The sequence below is a fragment of the Hypomesus nipponensis genome, chromosome 9 (genome assembly GCF_054491055.1).
Source record: "Hypomesus nipponensis isolate SF chromosome 9, ASM5449105v1, whole genome shotgun sequence".
NCBI classification, from domain to species: domain Eukaryota; kingdom Metazoa; phylum Chordata; class Actinopteri; order Osmeriformes; family Osmeridae; genus Hypomesus; species Hypomesus nipponensis.
In genome coordinates this window covers 13,789,864-13,806,538 of record NC_140369.1, presented here as the reverse complement: position 1 = coordinate 13,806,538, position 16,675 = coordinate 13,789,864, and the positions used below count along the sequence as shown (strand labels likewise).

The 16,675-nt window shown below is 45.7% G+C and overlaps 1 protein-coding gene across 1 annotated transcript; it reads right to left on the bottom strand.

Moving 5' to 3' along the window:
* Window positions 1-5,091: 5,091 nt before the first annotated feature.
* Window positions 5,092-15,412, bottom strand: klhdc8a (kelch domain containing 8A). Its single transcript, XM_084705442.1, has 8 exons — window positions 15,144-15,412; window positions 9,706-10,032; window positions 9,397-9,607; window positions 9,069-9,233; window positions 8,757-8,975; window positions 6,717-6,818; window positions 6,438-6,586; window positions 5,092-6,354 (listed from the first exon to the last, which is right to left on the bottom strand). The coding sequence occupies exons 2-8, from the start codon at window positions 9,868-9,870 to the stop codon at window positions 6,301-6,303; spliced, it is 1,065 nt and encodes a 354-aa protein (XP_084561568.1). The 5' UTR covers window positions 9,871-10,032; window positions 15,144-15,412; the 3' UTR covers window positions 5,092-6,300.
* Window positions 15,413-16,675: the final 1,263 nt, after the last annotated feature.

Sequence of the window (16,675 nt, the reverse complement as noted above, 5' to 3'; positions counted from 1 at the left end):
GTTTACTGTCAACCTCCAAAATGATCTACCCCTTTAGCAGTGAATAAAGCCCCATGTGGGATCTCACTTTGACCCCAGTGAAATAGTCAGTGTTAAATGCCAGGCTTGATCTTCGAGAGCGCCCGTTCCCCCCTGACAGAATCTTGAAAGACTCAGGCCTACATTACCCAGAGCACAGCTACTCCATCAGGCCACCCTCCATGGACCAGAGGCCTGGGAGTCACACCCACACTGGATGGAAGCCTTGTGTGGATCACCTGGACACTCAGCTGGGTGCCTGGGTGTTTCAGGTGGGGCTGGATGCTGCCTGGAGCTCCATCCTGTCACATCCCTGCAGTTTTCCATGGGAGCAGACTCGACAATAGAGCACAGGGAAACTTCCTGTTGTTATGTTTCTCCCACATTTTCCAGTACGTCTCTACGTGGTTCCAGGGTGGTACCATGAGCAGAACTGCACACAGCTGGGTTGCAGTAGCAAATACTGTTTCAGTAAATCACAGCTCGTTTCTTTATAATACCAACTGTAATAGAGACTGTAACTGCTTGGATTGGGTTATTGCTTGGTGCCATTTACATGTATTTGTATCCAGAGAGAAGAGAGAGAGAGAGAAATAGGGAGAGAGAGAGAGAGAGAGAGAGAGAGAGAGAGAGAGAAAGAAAGAAAGAAAGAAAGAAAGAAAGAAAGAAAGAAAGAAAGAAAGAAAGAAAGAAAGAAAGAAAGAAAGAAAGAAAGAAAGAAAGAAAGAGAGAGAGAGAGAGAAATAGAGAGAGAGCGAGAGAGAGAGAGAGAGAGAGAGAGAGAGAGAGAGAGAGAGAGAGAGAGAGAGAGAGAGAGAGAGAGAGAGAGAGAAAAGGGGCCATGGGGGGTTCTGTACCTGCCTCCTACCTCTTAGTCACTCTCCCAGGGGTGTTCCTCTCACAGGTCACTTCTCTAACAAGGTCCCCTGACTGGCAACACTCTAGCGACTGGTGTTTACCAGCAGAGGATTCTTAGGAACGTAGGCCCACAGCAGAACTGAGCAGGGAGACCAGAGGTTACTGTGTGTCACCTCGCCTGAGTCTGCCTGTCCTGTCTGCCCAACCAGCCCGAGAGGCACAGTGACCTGGAAAATCATAAACACTTAACCATAAGGCCTGAGCTTGTTAGGAATGTGCGACCCATTCAGGCATCTTGTGTGCATGTGGATGTGTGGATGCTGGACCCTGTGGCTTGGGAGACACGGCTCTGTCAAGGCAGGACCCTAGACCAAGACCGTGCCTTGGTAGGATACTGAGGAATTGTGTCAGAAGAACCCCAAACTCAACTCATTACCTGGCACGTACTGTATGGTGAAATAACCTTAACAATCAAACACATGGTGCATAAGTCACATGCTCAGCGGTTTCTCCCTTATTTACTAGACAACACAGACTTGCCTCAAGTACGCCTGTGTGCTGTAGAACTGGGCGGGGTCAAAGTTCATGGGATGTGTGAGCCACAGGGTCTCAACTGTTAAAGGTGACTGGGGTCCACTGGGAGGGGGGGGGGGGTTGATCACATAACGCCTGAAGGAGCCCAGGCACTGGACACTCCCAAGGTTGTCCATGAGAGGATTGATGGTTTTAAGAGGATTCAGGGCTGCATTCAGTGTGCATGATACTGCACACCACTGACAGATGGAGAGATTCCACACTGAAAAGAATTTCCCACGCTCATCAGCAAATTCACCTTTCAAGAAATAACTGTGTTGTTGAACTGGAAGGTGTAGAGTTGATTCAAGGGACTTTACCACACTCATCAGCAAATTCACCTTTCAAGAAATAACTGTGTTGTTGAACTGGAAGGTGTAGAGTTGATTCAAGGGACCGAGCATTGAGTACTGATCTGGAGCTGAAACGACTGTGCCGAATAGCCCAGTGTGTTTGACCCTTTGTGGTCTTGTCTTTTTGGCTATCTGACCTCGTCTGACTCAAGTACCCTTGCCCCAAAGATGCCGGTGTACTGAGGACACATTTCCGCTGGAAAGGCCACTGGAAAAGAACTTGAACTTGGTTACAATGTAAACTCCCAACACACATGGAAAGGTCAGGGAATGGTGTCCCTGGTGAATGTGTCAACTTGTCTTTGAGATGACAGGATGTAATGAGTGGTTTCACTGCTCCCACTCATCTAACTGCACGGTAACAGAGTTCATGGTTGTTTGTTTTGGAATAAAAAGATTGGCATTGGTAGACAGGGGGGATGGAAATAGGTAACTAAATAGAAAGAAAGTGTCTAGGTCTGGTTGGACATTGGGGGGTGCTCTGATGGTTAATGATTCTCCAGTCTTTTTTCCAACCAGGAAGTGAGGTGACGACAAGACAGAAAACAGCACTGGCCCCCTGGTAATGCTTCAGGAGCGTGGCTGTCCCTGGCAACGGCAGGGCGGTCTGTGCCGGTTCTGTGCCAGTTCTGTCCCTGTGGGTCTTTGAGCTCAGAAGAATGTCAGGGGAGATTTGGATGGGTTCCCTTAGGCCTGGCTGAATAGCTGTCCACTAACCACACCCTCCCCCTCTTCCTTTCTCTCGGCGTCTCCCTCCCTCACCCCCTTCCACGAACTCCTTTAAAAGCGACGTCCAAACAAGCAACTTCAAACCAGTCGGAGTTTAGTTTTTCTCTCTCTCTCTCTCTCTCTCTCTCTCTCTCTCTCTCTCTCTCTCTCTCTCTCTCTCTCTCTCTCTCTCTCTCTCTCTCTCTCTCTCTCTCTCTCTCTCTCTCTCTCTCTCTCTCTATTGGGTTTCATTTCTCGCTCAGAATCAGTGGACGCTTTGGGTCACGGTGCTGCATAGGCGTAAAAGGAGTCAGGTGGCTAAGCAGTTAGGGACTCGGGCTCGTAATCAGAAGGTTGCTGGTTCAATTTCCAGCCGTGCCAAAGGAAGTTGTGTCCTTGGGCCAGGCACTTCACCCTACTTGCTTTGGGGGGAATGTCCCTGTACTTACTGTAAGTTGCTCTGGATAAGAGCGTCTGCTAAATGACTAAATGTAATGTAATTCTACGGGGGAACAGGGGCACACGTCCCCCCCAATATGTGATCATACTGTATGGTCAATATCCATGTGACTGCTAGTACAGATTTCTTTCCAGCTCCAAAAATATCAAATCCCGCCCGGTCCATTTCCCAAATCCATTCGACTTGCCTTACACTATACATTAACAAAACCTATTTCTCCTGAAATCCATGTCATGTTTTTCCTATACCTTTGTACTTTTGTGCTCCGTCGAGTTAGGAGCACGAAATCAGACAGACATTCGGTGACATTAGATGGTAAATATCCAGTATAGAAAGTCTCACAGCTGCCCCCCCCCCCCCCCAAGGTGTGATTGACCGCTTCCCTTGTGGTCCTGAATACCAGAATAAACACTATGATCTGTTTTATGAGGTAAAGGAAGAACTACGGCTAAGGTCCTAAAACAGACAACAATGCAGGGTGACAGAGAGAAAAGAAGGAGTGAGATGGAGAGGGATGAAGGGGGCCACTGGGAGCTCCAGGTCTAGGATGGTTATGTTCCATGCTGTTGCATCACTCAGGGATGAACCATCTACAGAGGAGCAGTTTCCAGGTGTTACTCATTCAGTCTAAACTCAGTGACACCCTGCTGTGTCTGGAGGTCTCATCCGCCATCAATGGAACACGTTAGATAGTAACACACAGTCTCACCAATTAATCAGTTAACCACCACACTTCTACAAACTGGAGGTGTGTGTACGTTACGTGCATAGGGAAATGCAATCTGGGAGTATATGTATGTGCAGGTGCATCCTTTTATACCAAGCTTGGATGAATGGTAGCTAAAACAGGCTATTCTAGTAACTGGTACAAAAGTGAGCCAGCCTTACGTACGTTAACCAATCAAAATCACAGAGCCTTCTTGGATTTGTTCCTTTTTCTCAATGCTTACACTATTCAAAAACACATGGTTCAAAAACATGTTCTTGTTAGCAGAAATGAGGCACAGTTGTCTTAATGTTGAGAGGCCCACGTCGCAACTCATCCCAAAGTGTGGAACGACCAGACCAGGGATCCACATGCCCGGGATTATCCACTGTACTGACTCAGACGAGAGTGAAGCTACCCCTTCTCCTACCAACAGTGACTGGAAGAAGCTCTGTCCATCCCATGGGCAGATCAACATTCTTATAGCTTATCACAGACTTACCATTGAACACAAAGTTCTCTCTCTTTCTCTTCCTCTATTACTGTAACTGCAGGGCCAACTATAGAACCGGGGCAATTATCCTAACTGAGTTCATGTGGAAAGATCACAGGGGAGAATACAGCAGCAGGGGCGCATCCTAGGACACACAGCCTCCATAGACCCATTTAGGAGTGCGACCTGTCGGGTGTGTATGTGTGGGGTTATCTGTGTGTGTATGACATATGTGTGTCAACAAGTGTATGTGTGTGTGTGTTGGGGTGCTGTGTGTGAGTGTGTGTGTCTATGAGTGTATATACATGTGTACGTGTTGGGTGATGGGGTGCTGTGTAATGGGGCATACAGTAGGCATGTCACAAGGCAGATAGAGACTAGAGGAGAGACTAAGATCTATTGCACATAGGAAGCCTCAGTTACAGAACTGGAACTAGTTGAAGTGTGTGCATGTAGTGAGTACATGTTTATGTTTTTTTTCAATTTTGTATCTCTTCCACAATCTCTAATTCATCTTTTCAGTTTTGTAATGTGAACTGTTGTGTCAGTGTACACAACATCCATAAGGGCAGTTCTTTGGACGGTAAGAACAACCTGATCATTTGAGTTTTTCCTGGAATATTATTTTTTCAAATGTGGAGACTGGTCCATTGTTTTACTTCCCTGAAATTCCAGTTTGAGGTCAAAATGACTAAGATAAAAGTATGTTTGAATAGTTATCTAAATCAACTCTACCATTATTTGAGAACACAGTGAGCTCTACATGACAGTCCTTCTTCACACACACAGTAAGCAAACACCGCCATCTAGTGGCAATTACTGAAAATGAACCCAAATGAACAGTATTAGTAGATGGAAATTGATAGAAATGAAATTGATAATAAAGACAACGTTTTGTTAAATGTATTTATTATTTGTGCTTTTAATTACAACCTGAGAATGAAACTATTTCATGACATTATCAGTAGTGCACTAATGGAGGACCATGAGCAATAATTAGAAGCATGGTCTATTGCTTTTTTCATGGATGCATAAATTCAGACCTGGTTCAATTACGAAAATCTATTCCACAATCATAGTTAGCGAAATACTACCAACCAGACTACTGCATTGGTTTCGTTGCAGTGAACAAAAAGTATTTGCGGATTTGCAAATACAAGTAGGATTAAAGTAACTACAGAGGGTAAAAAGGCTACTGTTGAACAGAGCTACAGTTTCTCATCCACGAACAACCTGATAGAAACACTTAACAAACCACGATTAGCATTTACACCATATACATATTATGCATTTACAGATGATTCATGTCAAACTAGAGTATTCTCAGTGCAATGCCAGTGTACATGTTATCATTGTGGATGCACAAACAAAATTTTGTTTCGATGTTGTTGTGATTTGAGCCAAGTTCTAGTACCATAGTTTTTTTTTTATGACTAGAGCAGTTGCATTTTCCTGGAACAGTTTATAGATGTGACAGAAGATAAAATGTGCACATTTTCAACAGTGACACCCCTTAAGAAATGCAAAGAGGTGACTTCACAATCTGTCTACATGCTTAGCTTAAAACAGACTATTTTACAGCTACACCTTTGATATCATTGTGTGCGCATTAACAGAACAATTAGAAAAATGCATCCCTTATCCCAGCCTTTCCTAAAAGAGCTTGTCTACATTTTCTATTTAAAACATGTAATGCGAGAGGCAAGTCTATAACAATCGATGCAAAAGTTACAAAATATCGACTACCTGTTGTGCACTCCAAATGGGAGAAGACCAGTAGTACAGAGGACTTATTCTTACTAAAACTCTTCATAAATATTTACAGAGAGAACCAGCTCATTTTACGTGTGTGTCTGTATATGTGAGCAAATCTGTATTGAGTGCAGTGTGTTCCCCACCAGAGGGTGGTACAGTGTTACATCATGTACCGCCATCCATTCCTCCTCCACCCGCCTCTCCCTGTCCTCCCTCCTTACTGTCTAAATACTCCTCCTTTCTTCACAAACAAACCATATCTTTGGGCGTATATTGCCAGTTCAAACTATGTCAAACTACAGTAATGGCAGAACTAGAATAATTGATTGCAGCCAAGAATCCTCCCAGCCAGTGAGCAGGTCTCAGAGTCCTCTTTCTACAAACACTCCTCTTCTCTCACATACAGGATCTCGTGGGCAGAGCTGGGGACCTGACCGACAGACGTTTGGTTAGATATAGGCTCCTAGATAAATAAATGGACAAACATATCGATAGCCAGATTGATAAAAGCACCTGGTTGACTCCTCCCACCACAAGGAGGCGGTCCCTAATGACAATCGAGGAGGCGGAGCATCTTGGTGTTGCCATGGGCGCCAGTTTCTCCCACTTCTTCTTCTGAGGGTGGAAGGCCTCCACTGTGTCTAACACTAATGGCTCATGACCTGGTCAACACACATTACCTGGGAAGGGTTAACTACTGCCCAAACACGGTAGAAACTTACAAATCCACCATGGAAGGTGGATAGTGTGGTTCAGTCTATGGTGATCCAGTCAGGTATAAAGAGCACTCACCTAGTCCTCCAGCTACCACCATCCTGCCCCGAAGCACCGCGGCGGCAAAGTCAGCCCTCTTAGTCTTCATAGGCACCGTCTGCTCAGACTTCAACCACACTCCTACAGGAACAAGAAAGAAGCATAAATGTGTGTGTATAGGTGTGTGTGTGAAGATTTCATTCCCATCTTCAGGTTTTTCACAATGCTCCAAGCTCCCATTGGGAGTGGCCTTACTGCTGACAGAATCACAACACAGGAACAAACGGGGGCTGAATACTAATGTTGTCTTCCACCAAGCGAAGCACAGGGCACACTCGGACTCCACACACACACTGAAGACTACAACAACAGGAGAGGCTTCAGACACCCTCCCAAATGAGATGCAGCCAGATTGTTCGATGATCATGTTGAGTGTGGTGCTCTCATGGACATTGGCGACGGTCGGAGGCTAGAGATCACCTAACATGGCAGCTGGGTGGCCACCGACACACACTAACAAACACATACAGACACACACACACACACACACACACAGACAGACAAAGTTATAAACTTACCACAACCCTCTGGACTGAAAATAAGGACAATTTCCCCCAAACCAACCATTTGGAACACTTTAATTGCAGGAAAGTAGAAAAACGAGTGGTTTTTCCTCCTTCCTGCTTGGCAGCTGAAGATCATTAACTTGCCATTTTATTTACACTAGGAGATACTAGCAAGTGTTGAGAATCCCCCGTACAGCCATGATTAAGGAGAACAATATCCTGGGACCGAAAATTATTCAACACAAAGCAGATTCATTTTTTATAATACTTTGGAGGGCTTCATAGTCTGCTGTGTTTGCTTTGTCTGTAGGAAATCCTAGGTTGTGTGGAGGGAGACATTTTCCCTGCTGTGTCTAGGGTGTATAAACACCCCAATACAGAGAGAGAGAGAGAGAGAGAGAGAGAGAGAGAGAGAGAGAGAGAGAGAGAGAGAGAGAGAGCAATACACAGAGATAGATCAAGAGATAGAGAAGGGGGCAAAGACAGAGGAAGGGAGGTAAAGAGTGGATTCACAGAGTAGATGGTCTTTCTCGAGGAGTTTGTGTGGTTATTTGTGTCGTTTCAATTCGCCTCGTCCTTTTCTCGGCGTAATCTACGCTTCAGTTTCAGTTGAGCGTGCTGTAAACTGGAGGCTTATTTTCAGACCGTGGTGCCGTTCTGGATATGATATGGTGTGAGTAGCAGACAGCTGATAGCCAGCGTGACCGTCGCAGAGCTATGGGAGGACCATCGTTCACAAAGCAACCTGTTTGTGGATTGTGCCAGTGAAGCACCCCCCCCCCCCCCCCCCCTGGCCTGCCTCCTCTCTGCACACCTCCCATCTCATCTCCACTAAGATTGGGGAGGCGGGTGTAAGACTTGGCCATAGGGTTGGGTAAGTATGTGGGAGTTTGTGTGTGTGTGTGCGTGTTTGTGCATGTGTGTGCATGTGTGTGCGTGTGTGTGCGTGTGTGTGCGTGTGTGTGCATGTGTGTGTATGTCAGAGCCGGGTGACCTACAGATGACAGAGGGGGGAGAGGGACTGGGTGCATGTGTGTCTTTGGTTTTTGCACATCCCATTCCCACATGTCCCCTGGCTCTAGATTAGTATGCAGACACCCACTGCTCCTCTCATTCCACTTACAATTTTGGAACTGTGGAACAATCCCAATATGTGACAAAATATCTCATAGTTTGAAATTACTTATTGATTTTTTCCCCACGGTGAGCCATTTGCTTCTCTCCTCTTTGTCTCATCTCAATTTCACCATCTGCTACTCACAGATGTTTCCATGGGATGGAAAATAGTAATTACCCAGGAATACAGGTGTATGTGGTGTCTACAGGCCCCCTGAGAATATAATCTGTCTTCAGCAATGACTTTGCATTGTGGTGACACTCAACATGACTCGTAAAGGCAAGATGCTATGGCTATAAAAAGGCTAAAGAGATGATGAGAAACTTAACTGCCAAACTGTCTTTGAGACAGTGAGCTGGTGTGTGTGTGTGTGTGTGTGTGGCTGCGGTCTCTCACCCTGGTTGGTGTCGAAGATGTTGATGTTCTTAGTAAACTTGGATCTCTGGTGCCCACCCCCCTGCCGTAGCCCCCCCAGCAGAGACAGCCGGCCCATGCTGTCCCAGACCACACCCGAGTAGGCACGCTTGCATGGCATGCTGGGAAGAGTAGTCCAGGAACGTGTTTCAGAGTCAAATAACTCGAAGGCCTTTACTGAGCGCTTACACTGACGTCCACCTTGGGGAGAAAACACACAGTTAACAAACACAAACACACTATCTCTCTCTCTCTCTCTCTCACACTCTCTCTCTCTCTCTCATTTGGATGTACCTGCCACGTAGATCTTGTTGCCTAGCAGGTGTGCTGTGGCGTCGTACCGAGGAGTTGGCATAGAGGGCAGTAGTGCCCACATGTCCTTCCTCAGATCATACTGCTGCAGGATGTTGCGGGGGAGCAGATCAGGCCCCATGCCCCCCACGGCCAGGGCTCGCCCATCTGCAGAGAGACAAGGGAGGAGAGCGGAGAGAGGGAAAACGCATACATCATAATACGTCTACTTGTGCTGTGAGTGTGTTGTATACAGCACAAACGTCTAACATCTAACAAAGCATGTGAGAGTGGGTACATGTGCGTTCCACCCAGATCCCCCCACACACACCTTTCACAACGATGGCCACGCCCATCAGGGCCTCTCTCAGACCACTCCTCTTCCTCCACCTGCCCTCATCTGTGTTGTACACTTCCACCACCTTCAGGGGGCACTGGTTTTCCCCCACACCCCCCACCACCAGCACCTGCTTACCCAGCACGGCCACGGCCGCGCCCGCACGGGGGGTCGGCATGGGGGGCAGGCTCAACCAGCGGTCACCCTGAGGGGAGCAACGTTCACACAAGCATCTTTAGCGTCACTCAACATTGGGAGATCAGTGACGGCATCCCGTACTAGGCCAGAGGCCTGGTGACCCACCTCTGGGGAGTAGAGCTCCAGAGCAGGGCAGGGCCTCCCCGCTGCATCACACCCCCCCAGCATGTACATATGGGCCCCCACCTCCACCAGGGAGTGGTAGACACGCCCGCTGGGGAGCCTTGCCAGGCTCTGCCAGTGGTACTCCTGGGTCGAGGGCACCGACATGATCTCCACCCCTGGGTAGACAGCCTGAGCCTGGGGAGGAGGTGGTGGAGAGCTGGGCTACAGAGAACCGTGGGTGGATGTGGCAGAGGAGGGGGTGGCAGGATCAGCCTGACCCGGCTGCAGACACTTCCTCGGGGGTGGACCACCAGCTCACTCTGGGCCCTGAAACATGACAGTGTTACTAAGTAAAGAATGATAACATGATGAGATAATGAGCTGCAATTCCCACAACATGGTCATTAAAGAAAGCACACGTTCGAAACCACAGATGATAGTCAACATCAGATGCAGTACATGAAGAGCCTGTTGAGAGGCTTGTTGACTCTGTGACTCCTCAGCCGTGTGGTTGAGTGTGTGCGGGGATAGATCATGAGCAAAGCTTGCTCTTTAGGAGATAAATAGACAGATCGGAATGTGTCTGTGAGTGTGTGGTCCTCTTTAGTAGTCCTCTCTTGTTACATACACGATCAAACTGTAGTGGGCTGTACTAGAACGACACAGCTATCAGTAACCAGGCAACCACACTTGGATCACATGTTCCTCGGCGATCCCTTCTCAGTCACATTCTCAGTCACACACATCTCCTCCTTACTCCCTTTCCCCCGCTCCATGGTTGCCATGCCAGTAACCCCCTTATGTTACTGTAGCTGCCTGGAGGCCCAGGGGACACACACAACCAGCTGAATCTGGAGGACCATAGGACCCAGTGATAAGAGGATTCTAACCAACCCTACGCACCTACTTTTGTCCTCCACACAGCCACTGATGGATACGACTGGCTTTGTTAAAGGAAAACCTTGTTAGTCACTATGAAATGGACTACGACTGTCAACAGTGTATCTTATATTCTGTATAAATACATACATAATATAACAAAAGCATAACATTTATAATAACAATTCTTATCAAGCCTTTTACACTTTATAAACCTTTTGTAGATGGATGAACTGAATAAACAATTTTAAAATGCTAAAGAATTATTGCATATATGCTGATATATGCATAATAATAAAGTATATTAAGATACTAATAATTTGCTGATTAGTAATAATTATTTGTTATAAGTTTTTGTATGTTTTGTATAAGTGTATCACTTCATTGGTACATCCAATGACCTTTCCTAGACTAGAGCAACAGCCAGTTTCTGTCGCATTAATCCTGAATCACTGATTGACATACTGGTTGACTGACTGGCTTCTGTCAAACCAACAGACAGTCTGTCATCCTTTTCTGAGGCTGCTGAAGCAGTTTCTACTCAGTTGCCACAAGGTTATGCTTTCAAGCTTTTAATCTCCCTTTCAATTCTCACCCCATCCTCCTTTGTATTCCTTACTCCCCCATGCCCCCCACCCCACCCCTTTCTGCATGTCTTACTCATCAACGGCCTGTCATACCTTTCATCCTCATAAATAACGTGGAATAAAGGAATGAAGTGTGTGGAAGGAGAGATAGAGTGACGGAGGACAGGGAGACTTTTTTTAATCCTCGTTCAGAGGTGGGTTACCATAGAAACAGAGAAACGTTTCGGGGTGGCGAGGGGCCCAGATTTCACAGAGCATTGCTTCGTTAGCTTTTAATAATGGATCAGAAAAAGAATAGTAACAAATAAACAAAGTTCTTCCATAGGCCGACTCCGGCAGGCAGACTCTTGTTAACTAGGTGGGGTAACTTTCTCCTGGCGCGCCCTGCAGAGCGTATTAATTGCAATCTGTAACCGATTTGCCTCGCCACGTCTCTTTTTTTAATTAACTGCTTGAACAGCTTGAGATCAACAGTCGGGCCCACGAGCACCCACGGAAGTCATTTACAATCAGCTTGCATCCTTTTCAAAACTTTTAATTAGTTAGTCAGCCCCCGCGCTCCGCCAGCTCAAGGTTTGCTCCCCAACTTTGCGTCCAACGTAATCCTCGACCAAAGCTATTATCCATGTTTCACATCCAATGAGCATGTTTGATCATTGCAGCGTGCACCACAATATTTTACCCTCGGCTTCCACTCCATTCCCAGCCTTAGAGTTTCTCTCTCTTTTGCTCTCCGTTTTTCACTCTGCAGGGTGCAAAAAGCTATGCTAGGATCGTTTATCGACTTACGTATTTAATTAGCCTGCAGTATTCAAATAGTGCTTACTCTCGGGTTCTTCCTATACCTCGCTCTGTTCACCATCTTAACTGAAAACAATAGCAAGAAGAACCCCCTGTGTACCAGCCTCCCACTCAAAGGGAAGACCTACAGGAAGAGGCATAGATGCACTTGAGCTCTCTGCTCTCTGCAGCGTTAAACATCTTAACCAAGGACCTCCTCTCTCCTCTCAGGTTGCATTAGCATAGGGCTTTCCCGTCTCACTCCAGAACAGTGGTGTCAACCTTGTTCTCCATGAACACGATTAAAACAAGCTGCAGATAACCACAGCAACTGATGTTCAGAGATGTGTTGTAGCTTCAGGCACCACATCCCGCTGTCAGTGTGCTGGGGTATATTAATACACACACACACACACACACTCCCATCACACGACTCCCCAGCAGATGAAGAGAGTGTTGCTGTCAGACGTGTCACCACATCTGAAGCAGAGGCAGATCCACCTCAGGCAGAGAAAGACGAGAGGTCCGGCTGGGGAGGAACCCAGCTCCGGATCAAAGGAGGGTTCACAACGGTTCTAGAACATTCCCAGTTCTCTAACCCTGAGCTTTGAAAAGTACCCTGGGCTGTGCCTCCAGACCAGCACCAAAGCATCAGGACCTTGAGCAGTTGGATTACATATGGGTGGTACTGGGCTGTAACAGCATCACTCCCAGGTGTGTGGGTTGCAGATGAAATGTACATTTCTCCAGTTAACATTTAGCATCTAGTATTTAGCAGAGGCTTTTATCCAAATTGACTTCCAAGAGAGCTTTACAAAAGTGCATAGGTCACTGACCATAACAATGAGAAAACTTTGCGGGTAGCCAAAACAAGAAGCATACATTGTGAAAAGCAAATAAGTGCCAATGGGAAGAACAATAAGAGCATGTAGTTAAACAATTTAACAACATGAACCTCAAAAACTGCAAGAGTATACCTGTAGAAAAAAGCAAGCAACAATAATATTATATAGTATATTATATAGTTAAGAGGTCTAAGTGTGCCTGACCCAGTATGTTCCCCAGCTGGTGTCTGTGAGACTCATCACAGCAGGGGAAATGGAGAGATGCTAGGCAATCAGTGTCGCCTGGCACAGTTGGTGCTTCATTGTTTATGGCTGATTGGTGGCAGTGAGTTTTAGGAACAGTTGGCGTCTCTTATCTTGTTAAAAATGCAAACAATTCTCTCTTTCTGCTTCCTGACGTTGCCTGCACGTCTGCAAATGTGTGCTCCATGCGTGTGCTCTGCATGTGTGTGTACACTCGCTGTTCAGACGGAAAAGTGGAGAGATTGTTTCTATAGCAACCCAGCATGCGAGCAGCACGAGCGGATGCGAGGCGGTGTGAGTGTACAGCGGTGATGTCACAGCGAGAGACCACAACATCAGAGCTCAGATGGAATCTCTGTCTTTTAACCAATCAGATGACAACAAAGATCCAGTTCTGTCACTAGGTCAGAGACAGACAGTACTGTTTGGATCTTAGGCAGAAGTAGCTTCACAGATACAGAAGCCAGAAATAGTTTAGATATTAACAGCTTGATAATGGAATTACTGCAGATGCTTGGGTTATGAATATAGAACATACTTATATGTCCTGTTACATAAACCCATGTGTTACACATTTTCTGCTATGCTGATCTTATGAGTGCACACACACACACACACACACACACACACACACACATACATTATATTGGATCCCTCTCACTAACTGCTGTGTAGGAGTCCTATGAGAATTGCTAGATTCACTTTGCGGGTTTGAGAAAACATGAGTGGAAAGAGGAGTGAGGAGAGAGAACGGGCCAAGTGAAGAGATACAGAGTGGGAGAGAGGAAGAGGAGGGACGAGAGAAGATAATGTTGAAGGGATGGAAAACTAGGTCGACACAAGTACACTGATGGTCTGGATACTGCAGAGGTAGATAACAAGAGAGGGAAATATGTAATATGGAGGGATAGTGAGATTAAGTGAATGTGAGACAATAGTAGGAGACTGTAGAGAGCTGTATTTGTCCTGTAGTCTTGTGGTCTTATATCTTACAACTTCTGGATGTGTTTGTGTGGGTGTGTGTGGGATGTGTGTGTGTGTGTGTGTGTGTGTGTGTGTGTGTGTGTGTGTGTGTGTGAGAGAGAGAGAGCCAGAAATAGAGATAAGAACGAAATAAAAAGAAGAATAGAGAAGGAAAAAGGGTTCAGTCAGAAAAACTGGAACTCCACTCCTTTTTGAGTCTCTCTAACGGTTTGTAGAGAGGAGATTTCTCCTCTCAGCTATAAGTAAGAGCAAAACAGACAGAGCAGAGAGAAAGAGGGAGAGAGATAGAGAGGGAGAGAGAGGGAGGGATAGATCAGGACCCAGAGAGTAAGGACACCTGGAGTTACTAAAGTAGTCTAACGATTGATCCTCATTGATTTAACATAAAACAGAGAACTGCTGCAATGCACAAGAAAACACAATAACATATTTAAATGGTATTTATATGCCTTGCATTCATAATCAATAAAAGCTAAGAGAGGGAGAGGAGTAGCAAGAGGAGAAGGGGAAATTAGGTTAGGAGTGGAAAACACAGCAGAGAGAAGACATGACAGGAGAGAGTAGCATCGAGGCAGTTTCATTTAGCTCAGTGGCCTCAGCACCCCTCCGGTTTGTTTAGACTGTGGGTGGGAGACAGGCAGTATTTGACCTTTTAGACAAAACGTAGTTGTTGGTAACTGTTAGTTATCACATTCATTAAAATCACCAGTCTTACTACTGCGTAAATAATATAATTGTCATCATATTTGATAGTGTGCGTAGCCTATCCCAGTGTGTAATATGATAAACTAAAAGTTGAGAAACAGTGATTACATCAAATCATCAAACCATTTAGTCAAGAAAACATTAAACAATTCAGCTATAACAATCAATCAACCCGTTGAGAATATCAGACAAAGGTTTCATCACGCAAATCCATCTTTAACAGAACAGTGACGGGCTCAGAGAAGATCATGCACACGCGACTAGGACAATGTTTTAACGTAGGCTAACTTTAACGCATCACAGCTTGTCTACTCAAATTTCACCTCGAGTTTTCCCAGGACAGGTAACGTTGCAATTCACTGTGCAAAGTTAACTATGGCCCACATAAAACGATAGTGTTTCTTTGCCTACTTACTTCGATTTTCACACGGTTCTGCGATGTCGGGGTCTCGGTTCTTCCTCCGGTTATGCTAAGAACGAGATGATGGGGAAGAGAGGCTTCGCGGCACTGTTCGCCACTCGTGAAGTCAACAATCCCTCCCTATTTTCATCTGCACCCGAACAATTCTTTTCGCTCCGGAAAGCATCGTAAACGCAAACTGGCGCCCAGGCTGTCTCAAGCAGCACAACCATTTCCATCATCATGTGGGTCAAATTTTAAATATTTATTTCATGCCTGCATTGCTGTAGTTGCCGTTCGTTTTTTAATTGTGCAGTTCGGAGAAAGCTACTGTGTTATACAAATAACGCAGGCTACACATACTTTTGAACGAGACTAGGATTCGAACATAAAAACAGTGATTTAATTTTTTAATCCACGAAGCTAAACACATCCATAGTCTATAGCTCTATATTTAGAGTTAGAGGGAGCAAATGGATAAAAAAATAAAACAATTTACATAATAGTTGGTGTTAAACTGTGAGTGCATTATCAGCATTGTCAAAACAGCAGTTCATTTTTCATTCCTGTTTTCCTCTCCTTTTCCTCTCTCTTCCCTCATTAATGTGAGGCTGTGTGCCGCAAGATTCAAGAGTTAACCAGGGGACCATTTCTGCCTTTTTCTCCTCACATACAAATTCAAAATCAAGACCATGGCCCAAACCAATATAAATGTTGTTCTTAGTCTTATGTCTCTGAAGTCAAGATCATTCATGGATTGTACTGTAGGTTCAGGCAGGAGACTCAGTAGTTCATAAACACTGTACTGATGATACAAACTGCAAATATGGACTTTGGACAGGTCTGCAAACGCCTTTGTAAGCAGAGATTTAACAGAGACCTGTCCAAAGGCCATATTTGGTTTCTTACATACTACAAAAATAATCTGTCAGAAAAACGAAAAAGCAGACGGCATGTTGTCAACATCTCCAAGGCAACCTTTTTTTGCTAGGTCCATAAAAACGTTTGCAGACCCCTGCAAACTTTCAGAAGTCTGCAAACGGTTTATCAGACTTCTTAGAACTTCTCTGGACCAATAAGAACAGCGTTTTGGTCTAAGTATAATAATAGTATATAATAAACACATTGGTCTTGGCATGTATGGTTCTGCTCGCACCGGCTCTTTACCGAACCCAACTGAGACCCTGAGACACATCCGTGGCAGAGAGCTACACGTTCCCCCTTAGGTAGAGGGTACACAGAACCAAGGGTGGAGGCTGGGTGTGGTGGAAGCAACAGGAAGACAAACTGAGCATCCTGTGTCGTACTGAGCAATGACGGAGTGTGGGTGAGTTCCTGGTCTGAAATAGAGCGTCCGGGCTGTAAAGTAGGAGTGTCAGGAGCCAGGACTGTGTGATCACGGGGGTGCTGACTGACAGCGCTACAGTCTCCTGCATGAACCAGCTCCGCCCAATCCTGGAACATTACAGGTTTTATCCAGCTGGCTTGTAGACTTCTATATCTGGTCTATGGGTGTTTTCTCCCTGACTGACTGCTGGAGGGTGACA

What these genes read in the sequence shown, in the direction of transcription:
- klhdc8a (XM_084705442.1), bottom strand. Translation starts at nt 9,870, where the DNA reads ATGTCGGTGCCCTCGACCCAGGAGTACCACTGGCAGAGCCTGGCAAGG. An exon ending in CAACAAGATCTACGTGGCAG is followed by an intron (nt 8,976 to 9,068) that starts GTACATCCAAAT and finishes TTTCTCCCCAAG; the next exon opens with GTGGACGTCAGTGTAAGCGC. An exon ending in GGTGGTAGCTGGAGGACTAG is followed by an intron (nt 6,587 to 6,716) that starts GTGAGTGCTCTT and finishes TGTGTTGACCAG; the next exon opens with GTCATGAGCCATTAGTGTTA.